Source organism: Hippocampus bargibanti, linkage group LG17, assembly GCF_051943395.1.
Source record: "Hippocampus bargibanti isolate YZ-2025 linkage group LG17, ASM5194339v1, whole genome shotgun sequence".
Taxonomy (NCBI): Eukaryota; Metazoa; Chordata; class Actinopteri; order Syngnathiformes; family Syngnathidae; genus Hippocampus; species Hippocampus bargibanti.
In genome coordinates, this window is record NC_142750.1 from 16,608,183 (window position 1) to 16,624,464 (window position 16,282).

The following is a 16,282-nucleotide window of genomic DNA, read 5'->3' on the forward strand; positions in this document are numbered from 1 at the left end:
AACTACAATGTGGCCAGCGGCAAAAAATGACTTTGACACCCCTGCTTTACAGGCATGTTTTTTAACCAGCCCTGATCAGGCTACCGTAACACTTGCTGTGTTTCTGCCGCGTAACAGGCACTGTTTTGAAACAAAAGTTAAGGTATACTATTAAATCTTTTTCTGTGAACCGTCTTTCTTTATAAACATCTCATGTTTCAATTTGGGCACATGCGGTTTATAGACAGGTGTGGTTTATGTATGTACAAAATAGTTTTTCCTTTAGAAATGTGCTTGGTGAGGCTGATAATCAGGTACGCTCTGTAGTCCGGAAAATATGGTAATAGGTGAGAAAAAAAGTTACCTTGTATTTGTCGACGATGGGCAATCTTATCGGGCCGTCGCTTGATCTGTTAAGATTTGGCAAGCTGTCCAAATGTGGAATGAATGGTAAACCTCTGCGAAGACACATGGATACACGTTGCAGTCAGGGGAACATGGGAAAAATGACCAGGGAGGCGTTATATACGGTCATATTTAAGAACTTACGAGTACCAGGAGCACATATCAGTGGGCTCCTTCAGGTTGGCTCCTGATAGACCTGAACATGGCATGAAGTAAATGTCTTTCTTTGGGTTAAAGCCCACCTTCTTCAAAAATGGCACTAGTTTCTCCTTACACTCTTCATACCTGAGCATTAAGACAGAAAGGTGATCCAAGTAAAGCCACATGGAAAATCAAAGATACCACGAGTGTGTATCAACAGAACCCCTGTTTGCCAATTGTATTTGCTGCCTGGTTCACTTCACTTTCTTGGCAGCAGCACGGGTAATTTAAAGCAAACAAGATAAAGCTACAGATCTGTGCGCATAAGCACATATTCCATGAGGATGTTGCAACCTTTTGCATTCTGAAGATTTTCTTGTAAACCAAAACAGTATGTCAGAAAATGTGCACCAAAGAATGAGGGTGAACACATATTTGTAGAAGCAAATGGATCTGTTTTACAAAACAAATGTTCTTCAGTATTCGGTTGACTCAAATTGATTCTTCCTGATTCGATCCAGGCATGACAAAAAAAGTTAAAAGTTCTGTGGTGTCTGGTAACACCTTTCAATGACATAATTTCCTTATTGAAAGGAGCTATAGCACCATATTGTGGCATCTTCAAGCATTACCCAAATAATTCAAATAAGGCAACAAATGAGATGGCAAGTAAATAGTCAAGATGGGCTATACAGAAATATACGAAAATTGTCGATTTTTCAAACCAATAGGCGGAGGGGTGGTCATGGATAACGGAAAATATAAAAAAAATATTCACATTTGATTTAGAAGAAGAAATCTTGGGCTTTGCTCGAGCTGATTCGAAATTTATCAAAGTGTCTTGTGCATATGTGACAATATTGCATGATTAACACTAGTGTTGCTCATTTTGATCTATCTACCCACCTTTCTAAGCTCCAATTGACTGTTGGGTCATCCATTTTATTGACCAGAACAATCAGGTGCTTGACACCTGCTGTTTTGGCTAACATGGCGTGCTCCCGTGTTTGTCCACCTTTTTCAAAACCTGTTTCAAACTCGCCTTTCCTGGCAGAGATCACCTTGAGAACAACATTAAAGTTGTTACCATTACTCACGTTAAATGACACGAAACATGACAGAAAAGCGATGCAAAGAACACATGTGACACCAAATAACTTCCTCAATATATGGTGCAAACTACAGAACAGCGTATGAACGAAGCGCAAAAAGAGCTTGTCCTACCTACTAAAATATGTGGTAAAGAAGTAACAAGCAGTAATGATTAATGATTAATGATTAATGATTAATGAAGCAGTAATGATTAATTTGTTTGTTTTAATGACTAGCATTGCACAATAGGTGAGATATTGTTGGAAAGATGAGATCATTTTCACTCTTGTAATGCCAACATGGAATTTCTAAAATATAGGTAGAAAATGTGACATGTTTTGCTAGTCACATATGACATATCCTAGTATTGTTACATATACACAAAATTGTGCATGAAGTTAAAGCTGTATGAATTGTAATTGATATCTAACAAGGATTAATGAAAGATAAGCTGTCACATTTGTGTCTGCATGATCACTTGTGCAAGGAATATTTAATAAACATGAGGCTTTTTCTCTACCCACCAGCACAGCTAAGTCAGCTTGTGATGCACCACCAATCATGTTCGGCACAAAGCTCTTGTGGCCTGGGGCATCTAAAATGGTAAAGTGCTTTTTGTCTGTCTCAAAGTATGCTCTGCCCACTTCTACCGTCTTGCCTTTGTCCCTCTCTTCTTGATTGGTGTCCAAGGCCCAGGATAGGTACCTGAAGAAAGACAAATGAGACCTGAGTATCTCAGAAATTAACAGAAACCCTTTTTCTGTTCTGTCTGATTACTTAATGAAAAACGATTTATCATGGGAACCCTTTTCTCTATTATGACAAGAATTCAGATACTCAAAAGTATATTATTTAAAGGGTAAATGTTAGAAAACTATGCATTACCAATGACAATACATCAGCAGGCGTGTACTCCAGGTTTATCCAATGACAAACGGATCAAAGTATGTTGTTTAAAACTTGTGTTAAAAAACATATATGGTTACAGCATACCACTAAATCTGGCTTTATGAGCCACAAGTCAACCCGACTTTGTTAAGATGATGGTGTGAACTATTTCAATGGCTTCATGAACACAAAAGCAATAGGAATTGAATGGTTAAAATCATGTGCCTGTGAGAGCACAACACACCCACTCACCAGGTTTCTCTGTTCTTCTCCTTTGCCTCTCTCTCATACTTATCTAATGTTCTCTTATCTACCATTCCTGTAAGGTACCTGATGGTGAAGAAGACGACAAGAAAATATTACACTATAGTAATTATGTAGTTTCACCTGCAGCACAGGAAAAAGTCAGTCCTCAAAAACAAGAAAGTTACTTCTACAAAAAGCCAGTGAGGCACAAGTTGTATCTTTCTGCAGGTTGAACATCATTTACTCATTGAACATAATTTTAAGCACATGAAAGATCAATTCCCAGACAACATTATACCTAAACAGGATTATATGATCAAACTTTCATCGCAGATTGAATCATTGGGTCGAATGGTCAGACATAAGTGTATGCGTTGAGTCTAAATATTGTTTTTTCAAAGCTGAATTTTATCTGCAAGTTTGGATTCACACAATCAAATGTATGAAAGTGGTGAAAATGTAAACTGAACCCATTTTTTTCAAATCTAAGGGAGGCGGGGCATGTGTACGGGGTTAATGATCTGCATCATTTGTCTGCAAAAGTGAGGGATTGCCTCGGAATTGATTGTGCAAACAGTGCTGTCGCAGTCAAATGGTTTGTGCAAAATGGTAATAAGTACACAAGTGAGAAATCCATGATCATTACTGTGCCAGAATTTGGAATGATTCAGAAGATATATCTTGTAAATTCTATGCTATATTGTTTTGAATGCGAAACATTTCACACAAACATTTGTATACTTTGACAGAGTTCATAGCATACAAAGTTGAAGTCTCACACCTTGCTCAGGCTCGAGTTAGTGGATGTAGAAAAACTAGTTGATTTAAACTCATACTACACATTCTGGAACAAGAGCTAGACATACAGTTGTGGTCAAAAGTTTACAAACAATTGTGAGGAACATTATGTTATGGCTCTCTTGAGTTTCCAACTCTCAACTATCGACAACTCTCATTTTTCTGAGTGATTGGAACAGATACTTCTTCGTCAAAAAAAACATTCATGAAGTTTGGTTCTTTTATGACTTTATTATAGGTTAACAGAAAAAGTGACCAAATCTGCTGGGTCAAAAATATACATACAGCAACACAAATTAGCAATTTTAGTGACTTAAAAAGTTGTGTCAGTGAAATGAGCTTCACAGCATGGCCTCTTAACTTGTGAGTGATTTTGAGTGACTACAGCTGGTGACTTCTCTGAGGCCATTTAAAGGACAACCGACAACTCCGGACAAGTTGCGTCCATAATTTGTAAAATCACTTCAAATGACTTCTACTGACCGCATTTTACAAAGATTCCGCCGCATATAGCTATATTCTACGTTTTAAGACGAGTACTGAATATTCATGAAGTCTTGTTTTCGAGTTGATGACAATGCCGGAGTGACGTCGCTGAGGGAACGTCCCGGACCGAGAAAGCAATACACAATGCATTTTGGGTACGTTTTTTTCATCCGAAAACACAGTGTTGATCAAGGGAAACTACATAAATAATGCAATGGTGAATCATTGTGTGGCAGCCAATTGCGGTAACACGCATAAAAAAGGTGTAAGTCTACACAAATTCCCAGCCATTTTCAACGGACCAGAGCCAAAAGACAATGAGGAGCTAACCAAGGAGTTCTTTGGTGAAGCCGAAAGGACGCTTCGATGACAGTCAAACCTGGTACGTATTGTGATGCCCCTCAGCGTGACACGCACAACACAAGCACCGGACGTTACAGTATTATTCCGATAGTCTTTTTTCTTTGAATCGAACATGAATGCTTTTCGTGATCCGTGATTAAATTCTAAATAACTGGATGAGTAACAAGAAAGGATCTTTTTACGAACCTGAATTCTCTGAAGCCTGTATTTTGATTCTGGAGCAAACAGTTTGTGAAGGAGTATCCTGACGAGACGTCACGAACGAGGGGCGGGACTTTCTAAATCTCTCCAGTTTTCAGCTCATTAGTGGCAGTTTTGGGACACTAAGTCATTTTTATTGGTGTTTTGCGTTAGACTAAAAATATCATCCTGCGTGTTTTGGGTATAGATGCTATAAAACGTTTTTCTGATGTCAGTTAGGAAACAAAAATTGTGTCGATTGTCCTTTAAATAGTGCTCATTGGATGCAAATGCCCACAAACGCCACAATGGGAAAGTCAAAGGAGCAACAGTGCAAACAATTGTAAGTGAATGGCACTGTTTTGTCACTGCCACAATCAGGAAAAAACCCTCACCTATATATCAGTGAGTTTCGTGTTGCTTGGCCTTATTTTCAGAATGGAGGATTACATATCTAAAGTGAAAGAAAAGAAAAGAGACTTTTAAAACTGAAGAAAGATAAGGAAGGCTTCTACAAAGAAGGTATAGATGCTATATATATATATATATATATATATATATATATATATATATATATATATATATATATATATATATATATATATATATATATATATATCGCATCTCGTATAGTGATGGAAACATCAGAAAAGTCTCGTTATATCTCGTAAAGTCTCGTTATATCGATATTCTCGGGAGTCACAAAAAATGTTGATATAACCATACTGTCGATATATCCGTCCTGTGCCAAACTGCATTAACAAAAGCCGCCAAAAGAGGGCATCCAAGCGCCATATAAGAAACGGAGCTGGCCATGAGCTCGCCATTTCGTGCCTCTTTTTTTCGGGTGAGAGATGTTCCCCCAATGTTGCCTCAAAATGGCACATATAATTCTTTAATCGATTGCAAACATGTATGCTTTCCTCTTCAGAACTACAGTGTATTTGAATCATATTCATAACTGGATGTGTAACAAGAAAGCATATTATCCGAATCTGAAGCCATTGTTTGGATTCACAAGCAATGTAAATGTAATGTAATGTTGTAAATTTCTCCACTGTGAGACTAATAAAGGCATATCCAATCCAATCCAATGCAAGACGTCTTGGCATGAAGTCATTTTTATTGGTGTTTTGCATTTGAATAAAGAATGATATCGGTTGTCCTTTAATACACAGTATGGAATGTACAGTAATTTTCAAAATCATCACGCTTCAGCAGACAAAACATCAGCATTCATATACAGCACAGTGGGCATGTACACAACACAACAGGGAAACTGTAACGCTTACATCTTACTGTATTATGTATGCAAAAAAAGTCCTCAATCTTCTTCTGCTTCCCATTTTTACCTTTTAACACAAACACTTCACAGCGTCTGAAAACGAAAATGGCTCTGCTACACGGGAGCTGGTCACGTAAAACTCACGTGACCGGGTCACGTGGCCAAGTCGACCAATGGCGCGGCCGATGGCGTGTATCGATATAAACATAGCAAAATGGCCGGCGGGAGATGAAAAAGTAGTAACCGGATTATCGTAAAAACCACGATTCGTACTAAACGGAATTATACATAAAAATACTAGAAATGTGCACGGGAAATGAAAATAGTGTCATAATAAGCAGTATTATCAATATAAACGATATCGATATAACGAGACTTTACTGTATATATATATATATATATAAATCCTCGTCTCACCCCTCCCCCATTTTAGCTCGGGTCCTCTACCAGAGGCCAGGAAGCTGGCCTGTATCTATCTCTCTCTCTCTCTCTCTATATATATATATATATATATATTATATATATATATATATATATATATATATATATATATATATATATATATATATATATATATATAAATTCTCGTCTCACCCACCATGGGTGGTGTCTGTCCGCCATTTTAGCTCGGGTCCTCTGCCAGAGGCCAGGAAGCTTGAGGGGTCTGCGCAGTATCTGTGCTGTTCCTAGTAGTGCGCTTTTCTGGACCGAGATATCTGATGTTGTTCCCGGGATCTGTTGCAACCACTCGTCTAGTTTGGGGGTCACTGCCCCGAGTGCTCCGACCACCACAGGCACGACTGTCACCTTTACCTTCCAGGCTCTCTCCAGCTCCTCTCTGAGCCCTTGGTATGTATCGATTTTCTCATGTTCCTTCTTTCTGATGTTTCCATCACTCGGGACCGCTACATCCCCGACAATGGCTTTCCTTTGCCCTTTATCTATGACCACGATTTATGGTTGGTTGGCCATTACCATCTTGTCAGGCTGTATCTGGAAGTCCCACAGGATCTTTGCTCGGTCATTCTCTACTACCTTGGGAGGTGTTTCCCATTTTGACCTTGGGGTTTCCAGTCTATACTCCTCACAGATGTTTCGGTAGACGGTAGACTAGGTGGTTATGGCGCTCCATGTAGCATCTTACACCCTGCAGTTATGTGTTGGATTGTCTCAGGTGCTTCTTTGCACAACCTACACTTTTGCCTGGTGTGGTATATCCATGCCTCTATGGCTCCGGTGTTCAGGGCCTGCTCTTGAGCAGCCAGGATGAGAGCCTCTGTGCTGTCCTTTAGGCCAGCCCTCTCTAGCCACTGATAGGACTTCTTGAGATCAGCCACTTCAGTTATGGTTCGGTGGTACATCCCGTGTAAGTGCTTTTCCTCCCATGATTGTCCCTCTTCCAGCACCTCATCCTCTGTTCCCCATTGTCTGAGACATTCTCTGAGTACATCATCCGTTGGAGCCTTCTCTTTGATGTATCCATTGAGCTTGGATGTTTCATCCTGGACAGTGGCTCTCACACTCACTAGTCCCCTGCCTCCTTCCTTACGGCTTGTGTACAGTCTCAGGGTGCTGGACTTGGGATGGAACCCTCCGTGCATGGTGAGGAGTTTTCGGGTCTTAACATCCGTGGTCTGAATCTCTTTCTTCGGTCACCTTATTATTCCTGCAGGGTATCTGATCACTGGCAGGGCATAGCTGCTTATTGCCCGGGTCTTGTTCTTGCCATTGAGCTGGCTTCTCAGGACTTGCCTCACCCGCTGGAGGTATTTGGTCGTAGCCGCTTTCCTTGTTGCGAGTTGGAGGTTGCCATTGGCCTGTGGTATACCAAGGTACTTGTAGCTGTTTTCAATGTCTGCTATTGTTCCTTCAGGGAGTGAGACCCCTTCAGTGTGGACTACCTTGCCCCTCTTAGTCACCATCCGACTACATTTCTCCAGCCCGAATGACATCATCCCGATGTCACCGCTTTAGATCCTGGTTGTGTGGATCAGGGAGTCTATGTCCCTTTCGCTCTTAGCATACAGCCTTATGTCATCCATGTAGAGGAGGGGACTGATCGCAGCTCCATTTCTGAGGCGGTATCCATAGCCTGTCTTGGCGATTATCTGGCTGAGGGAGTTCAGTCCAATGCAGAAAAGCAGTGGTGAGAGTGCATCACTTTGGTATATGCCACATTTGATGGACACTTGCGTTAGTGGCTTGCCATTGGCTTCAAGTGTGGTTTTCCACATCCTCATCAAGTTTGCAACGAAGGCTCTCAGGGTCCTGTTGACCTTATACAACTCCAAGCATTCAGTGATCCATGTGTGTGGCATCGAGTCATATGCTTTCTTGTAATCAATCCAGGCTGTGCACAGGTTGGTATGTCGGGACCTGCAGTCTTGTGCGACTGCTCTGTCAACCAGCAGCTGATGTTTGGCACATTTCGTATCTCTACCAATGCCTTTCTGTGCTTTGCTCATGTATTGATCCATGTGTCCACTTATCTTAGCCGCAATGATGCCTGACATGAGCTTCCATGTTGTGGAGAGAAAGGTTATTGGCCGATAGTTGGAAGGAACTGCACCCTTTGAGGAATCCTTCATGATCAGGATTGTTCACCCTTTGGTTAGCCATCCTGGGTGAGTCCCATCCATCAGCAACTGGTTCATTTGTGCTGCTAGGCGTTCGTGGAGTGCTGTGAGTTTCTTTAGCCAGTAGGTGTGGACCATATCCGGGCCTGGTGCCGTCCAGTTTTTCATACCTGAGACTCTTTCTTGTATGTCTGCCGCTGTGATGGTAACTGGGTTCTGTTCCATGAGTTTGCTGTGCGCCTCTTTGAGTCACCAGCCATTGTGACACTGCTGTTATGTGCGACCTCCTTCTATCTTATCTATCGTATCTTTCTGTTTCCAGCCTTGGAGGGTCTGCTCTGCTGCTAGAACCCTGCCACTGAGCGTACACTTTCGTAGGTTGTGTTGTGAACAGCCTGTTTATTCTTCTGGCCTCATTCTCTTTCGCCTGGAGCCTTTGTTTGGCAGTTTATATATATATATATATATATATATATATATATATATATATATATATATATATATATATATATATATATATATATATATATTTATACGCCTTATAATACGCACTTTTCATCATGCGAATGTCAAATTTATGAATATTAAGCCTCATAATAAGAACTATTTTCATCTTACGCACTTCGGTGGAAGTGTGTATACATAAATACATAATCTTCTGCGGAAGAACACGAAAGCACACGACCTTCGGCTCTGGCGGAGTGATCTTCGGCAACCGAACAGCGCTGCGGCCGACGCTACTTTGCACACCCCCACTCATTGAATGCACACGTCCATCCCCTCCTTCCCAGCTTTTTGCTTATACTGATTATGGCACCGAAAAAAACCCACCACAGGCTCGTGTTCAGCCCAAGAAGAAACACAATAAAATCACCGTCTCTGAGAAGAAGGAGATAATTGAAAAACACGAACGACGTGTGCGTTTGTGTGATTTAGCGACAGAGCGCGGCTATGCTAAGTCCACCATCGCTACCATCCTTCGCAACAAAGAAGCTATCAAAGGTGCGTCTGTTGCAAAAGGTGTTTCCATGCTCTTAAAGCGACGGTCTCGGGCAATCGAAGAAGTTGAAAAACTTCTGTTAATTTGGATTCACGAAAAGCAGCTCTGCGGCGACAGCGCGAGTAAGGCTATTTTATGCAAGAAAGCACGGCTAAATCACGCCGATATCGCCATGCGCCAACCTGGAAGTTCGGTGCTTATTCAGGATTTTAAAGCCCGTAACGGATGGTTCGAGAACATCTGAGGGCGAGGAGGAGAAGGCAATGTTGGCAAAGTGGAATGATGTGCAGGCTTTTACCGAACAGTTCCATCCAGAAAAGACTAGCTATGACAATCATCAACATGATGGACGATAATGTGATGCCTCAGCTTCGTAAGACCTTACAAGTCAGAAAGCAACAGGTGTCAATTAAGAGGTTTTTAATCAGCAAAAAGGATGAGGAGTCTCCGAAGAAGCAAAGAGAAGCCACACCAGAGGTTAAGTTACCAACAGTCCTTATGGAAGGTTACTCTCCTTCCATAAGCCATCAATGACCATCAAAAAGGTAAATACAGCTTTATTTTACAGCACAGTTTATTTCTTTAATTACAGTCCTCATGTAATGTGCCTCTCTTTCCAAACAGCAAGTCCCTTTGACCTTCGACCTCCAATGCCATTCCATCAAGTCATCAATGCCCATCACAAATGTAAATAAAGTGACTTTATGACAATGCAGTGTATTTCTTTAATTACAATACCATAGCACATTTATTATGCATAGGATAATATATACACTATAGATATAGATACACACTTTTCACCTTACACACTCTGTCTGGGAACCAATTAAGTTCGTAAGTTTAGGACTCACTGTGTGTGTATATATATATATATATATACATATATATATATATATATATATATATATATATATATATATATATATACACACACACACATATACATATATATATACACACGCACACATATATACATATATGTATATTTTTATATATACACACATAGATGAAAAGGTTTCTTCAGCCGTTATCTGTACTTCTTTGAAGGTGTCGGACGTTTCGCTTTTTAACGAAGAAACTTTGTCAGCAAACTAATGTCTTACTGGTAGTTTAGGCCATATATATATATATATATATATATATATATATATATATATATATATATATATACATACATATATATATATATATACAGTAAAGTCTCGTTATATCGATATCGGATATATCGATAGTCCGGTTAATCGATACTATTTCTATGAAAATTACATGCAAACAGGTCGGATATATCGATAGTCCCGGTTATATCGATATTTTTTCGGACTCCCTTGAATATCGATATAACGAGACTTTACTGTATATATATATTTATTTATTTTTTCCAAGATGGCGGCGTGTGCACACGCAGCGGCTCCTCTCTCTCCAGGCAAATTGTTTTTTTCGTGTTTATTATGTTTGTCTTACTCGTGTAAATGTCCGTCTCCGTTGGCCTCGCTACACCCGAGGCGTACCTACTCCCATGTGGTTCTGCTCGACATCGGCAGTTCATTTTTAAAACCAAAACCAGCTGAAGCAGAAGTGCTACGCAAGCATGGATTGCTCAGGGAGTCGGCTCGTCCATTGAGCCCCACTCTTCCACCGACCCCCACTCCTGCACCCAACCCAGAGTGGAGGCGCCACAAGCGCTGTACGAGGAAACAGAAGAGGGGAAAGCGTGGAGGTATTCGCATTAGGCTCGCGGCTAGCCCCCACCGGCCTTGCATTCCTACCATCACGCTGGCTAACGTGCGCTCGCTGGACAATAAAATGGACTACATCAGACTTCTCCGCTCAACTTCCAAGACCGTGGGTGAGTGTTGTGCCTTTGTGGAAACATGACTGACCGACAGCATACCGGACAGTGCCATCCAGCTAGCCCAGCTAACTAGCTTCCGGGTAGACAGAGCGCTCGTCGAGGGGGGGAAGACTCGCGGCGGGGGACTTTGTGTTTACATCAGTGATGCCTGGTGCCGCAACGCTGTTGTGGTATGCAAACACTGTTCACCACTGATGGAACTTATGGTCATAAAATGTCGGCCATTCTACCTGCCGAGGGAATTTAGTGCCATACTGCTGGTAGCAGTTTACATCCCCCCAAGCTCAATTAACAACAGGAGTGCGGCATTGAATGAACTCTACCAGCACATCAGCGAGCAACAGACAGCCCACCCAGATGCTTTCCTTATCCTGACTGGCGATTTCAACCATGCCAACCCGAAAAGTGTTTTTCCACAACTCCATGGACACATTAACTTTCCGACAAGACGTAACAACATTCTGGACAATGTTTTCACCACACACAAAGGAGCCTACAAAGCCTACCCCCTCCCTCACCTAGGAGCTTCGGACCACTCCACTATCATGTTAATGCCCGCATACAGGCCACTTGTCAAAGTCGTCAAACCAGTCAAGAAGCAGATAAGGATGTGGCCTGATGTCAGAGGCACTCAAAGACTGCTTCTCCAACACTGACTGGAACATGTTCAGACAAGCGGCCACCAACAACAACACCACCGACCTCCAAGAGTACACAGATTCTGTTACCTCCTACATGAGGAAGTGCATGGATGACGTGACTGTCACCAGATCTGTCACCATCCTGGCCAACCAGAAGCCATGGCTGAAGTCCACAGGCTCCTCAGGGCTCGGAACGCTGCCTACAAAGCTGGCGGTGAGCTGGGCCTGAGGACAGCCAGGGCCAACCTGTCACGTGGCATCAGGATGGCCAAGAGACAGCACTCCAGGAGGATCGCCAACCACTTCAAAGACAGCAGAGACACCAGGAACCTGTGGCGTGGGATACAGACCATCACAGACTACAAGCCCACTCCACAGACCTGCGAGAACTCCACCACTCTACTGAACCAGCTGAACGACTTCTTCGCCCGCTTCGAGGCAGACAACAGCACTCCAGCACAGAAGACCCCACCACCTCCCGGCGAACAGGTGCTGACACTGTCCCAGGACAGCGTGAGGCGATCCCTTAGAGGGACCAATGCACGAAAGCCCCGGGTCCCGACGGCATTCCTGGCCGTGTTCTGAGAGACTGCGCTGTGGAGCTCACAGATGTCTTCACGGACATCTTCAACACCTCTCTGAGCCAGCCAGCCTCAAAGCCACCACCTGTTGTGCCCAATGACTGTGCACTCACTCCCATCCTCAAAGCGGCTAGTTATGAACCACATCTAGCCCTCCCCCCCCCAACCATGATTCAACACAACCGCTCGACCAATGATCTCCCACTGCTCTCCACACAGCGCTCACCCACCTGGAGACCGACTCCTATCAGAATGCTGTTCATCGACTTGAGCATTCAACACAACCATCTCCCAACAACTCACCGATAAATGAGCAAACTGGGGATCAGCACCTCCCTGTGCAACTGGCTGCTGGACTTCCTGACGGGGAGACCACAGGCAGTCAGAGTTGGCGACGACACTTCCAGCACCATCACGCAGGGGTGTGTGCTGAGCCCCCTCCTCTTCACTCTGCTCACGCACGACTGCTCACCATCATCACCCAGCTCCAACCTCTTCATAAAGTTTGCGGATGACACGACTGTGGTGGGCCTCATCAACAACGACGAGGAGACAGCCTACAGGGACGAGGTCAGCCGCCTGGCCACGTGGTGCAAGGACAACAACCTTCGTCTGAATGTGGAGAAGACAAAGGAGATTGTTGTGGACTTCAGGAGAGTGCGCCCCAGCATGCTCCACTAACCATTGACTGTGCTGCAGTGGAGAGAATGAGCAGCACCAAGTTCCTAGGAGTGCACATATCCGAAGACCTGTCCTGGACCTACAACACCAGTGCCTAGGTTTTGTCCCCAGGAAGGATGTGAGGGCCTGTTTCTCCATCTCTTCCATGTACAGATTAGCCACTATGGTGAAACTGGTGAGCCCATAGCACAACCATGAATTTGTTTGTAAAATGTCTCCCCTCAATTGAAAATACGTAGTATTAAGGCAGATTTCCAATAATTGGCAGATGTGGTCCGGTTTAAGTTTGGTTCTTTCATGCCGAGATACGTCCGCCAGCAATCGTCCTCACCACTGAGACTGCTGCTGGGGTTGGGACAGATGTAAAGAGAGAAGTCACATTGAAAGATGCCAATGTTTCCCCAGGTTCCAATATGAGGTCTTTGATCTTCTCTACAAACCCTGTGGTGTTCTGTCCGTGATATTCTGTGTTACCAACCAACGGAGCAAAGATAGTTTTTAAATATTTGGCTATATTGTATGTAGAGGAGTCAATGCTACAAACAATGGGTCTGAGGGGGAACCCTTTATGTATTTTTGGCAGGCCATAGATACATGGCGTGGCCTCTCCCGGGTATAATCTAAAATAGATCAGTTTGTTTTCCTTTCTCTAACTTTTGGAGACTGTCTATCATTTCTTTCTTGATTCTATTGGAAGGGTCCCTTTTTAGTTGGTCATAAGTGTAAGAATCACTGATTAACCTATTTATTTTGTCTTCATAATCCAATGTGTTGAGAAGCACATTACAGTGAGACCTCAACTTACGAACTTAATTGGTTCCCAGACAGTGTGTAAGGCGAAAAGTGTGTATCTAAAAAAAAAATCCCATAGGAAACCATTAAAATGGGAATAATCCGTTCCCGGGTTTCCATAAAATATACTTTTCAACTAAATAAGCCTTAAAACTACATACAACATACCTTATTCTATGTATAATACATGTGCTATTGTATTGTAGTGAAATAAATACACTGCACTGTATAATAAAGTCACTTTATTTACATTTGTGATGGTCATTGATGGCTTGATGGAATGGCCTTGGAGGTCGAAGGTCAACGGGAATTGCTGTTTGGAAAGAGAGGCACATTACATGAGGACTGTAATTAAAGAAATAAACTGTGCTGTAAAATAAAGTTTTATTTACCTTTTTGGTGGTCGTTGATGGCTTATGGAAGGAGAGTCACCTTCCATAAGGACTGTTGGTATCTTAACCTCTGGTGTGGCTTCTCTTCTTTTTTCTTTGGAGACTCCTCATCATTTTTGCTGATTAAAAACCTCTTAATTGACACCGGTTGCTTACAAAGGTGAGGCATCACATTATCGTTCATTATGTTGATGATTGTCATAGCCACAGGCTTTTCTGGATGTAACTGTTCGGTGAAAGCCTGCACATCATTCCACTTTGCCAAGATTGCCTTGATGAGCTCACTTGATGCTGCAGCCATCTCCTCCTCCTCGCCCTCAGATGTTCTCGAACCATCCGTTGCTGGTTTTAAAATCCTCAATAAGCGCCGAACTTCCAGGTTGGCGCATGGCGATATCGGCATGAATTAGCCGTGCTTTCTCGCATAAAATAGCTTTACTCACGCTGTCGCCGGATAGCTGCTTTTCGTTAATCCAAATTAAAAGAAGTTTTTCAACTTCTTCGATTGCCCGAGACTGTCGCTTTGAGAGCACGGAAACACCTTTTGCAACAGACGCACCTTTGATGGCTTCTCTGTTCCGGAGAATAGTAGCAATGGTTGACTTAGCATAGCCGTGCTCAGCCACTAAATCACACAAACGCACACCTCGTTCGTGTTTTTCAACTATCTTCTTCTTCTCAGCGACTGTGATTTTATTTTGTGTCTTCTTGGGCTGAACACGAGCCTGTGGTGGGTTTTTTTTCGGTACGATCATAGTAAAATTATCAGTAAAAAGCTCCAAGTAGGCGATCGACGTGTGCATTCAATGGGAGGGGGTTTGGAATGTCGCGCTGGCTGGAGCGCTGTTCGGTCGTGTGCTTCCGCCGAAGATCACTCCGCCAGATCCGAAGGTCGTGTGCTTTGGTGTTCTTCCGCCAAAGATTACTCCACCAGCCGTAGTGGGTGTGTATCATGAAAACAGTGCGTATTTTAAGGTTTAATTTTCATGAATTTGACGTTCGTAGGATGAAAAGTTCGTAAGATAAGGTGTTCATAAGTTGAGGTCTCTCTGTGCACCTACCCTTGTCTGCTGGGTTTTCTATTGAATACTATTATGGACCAAAATGTTGACAGTTCATTTATAAATCTTCTAACTTTTAGTGTCATTTTAATCATTTTATATTTCGTATTATCGATCTCTATTACTGTGTTGGCGCACACGCATTCTGCTGATCCAAATCCGCACGGCTTTCCTTGCATGCGAGCTGTCAAAAAAAAAACAGCTATCCAAAAATCGCTCTGCCTGCTAACGGAGAAGCCAGAAGAAGTCACCTGTCTCAAAGAGGAGGCGGCGCCGACCATGAGGCCGACTCGGCATTTGCATCGCGGCGATCCCACCCACTCCGCGGCGATGGACACCCCTCCCTCCCCCGATTGCTGTGCGGTCATGCTGGAGAAAATTGTCGTACGCGTTTGATACGAAACAGTTATTTTGTATCGTCATTTTGTGAAAATAAACATCCTACTTGTTCGATGGGCCACATCTCCCGCTTCCTTCTTCAGGAGAGCGAGTACGAAAACGGGACACTGTCAACTCGTATTTGGACTTTGTATTACCCTGGACTTTGTCTTCGGTGCCCAGTCCGAGCAACTTTATACTCCTCAGTATTGATCAAACATCTACATACTGGTGGGGATTATGGTTTCAGGCATTAAATTACTTAAAACAAGTGAAAATATCTTGGGAACTCACTGAAATATCTTGGTTAAGATTATTAAGGACACATTTTCTTGATGTAAGCCAGAGATTCTTACATATTTATATTGCTTAAAAACAAATATCTTGTCAACCTAAAAACAAGTATTTGTTGCAGTGATTTAAGAAATTTTATCTTGAGATGTGACTTTTTGCAGTTAAACAAAA

At 42.6% G+C, this 16,282-nt stretch overlaps 1 protein-coding gene across 4 annotated transcripts in view; it reads right to left on the bottom strand.

Moving 5' to 3' along the window:
* The window catches only part of gspt1l (G1 to S phase transition 1, like), a 55,255-nt gene that overhangs the window by 32,181 nt on the left and 6,792 nt on the right, over positions 1–16,282 (bottom strand). For all 4 annotated transcript variants that reach the window (XM_089018453.1, XM_089018454.1, XM_089018456.1 and 1 more), the window contains 5 exons: positions 2,758–2,835; positions 2,142–2,322; positions 1,432–1,586; positions 529–669; positions 344–437 (listed from right to left, as the gene is read on the bottom strand). In XM_089018453.1, the coding sequence (XP_088874579.1) occupies positions 344–437; positions 529–669; positions 1,432–1,586; positions 2,142–2,322; positions 2,758–2,835 (649 nt within the window). The remainder of the gene's footprint in view (positions 1–343; positions 438–528; positions 670–1,431; positions 1,587–2,141; positions 2,323–2,757; positions 2,836–16,282) is intronic.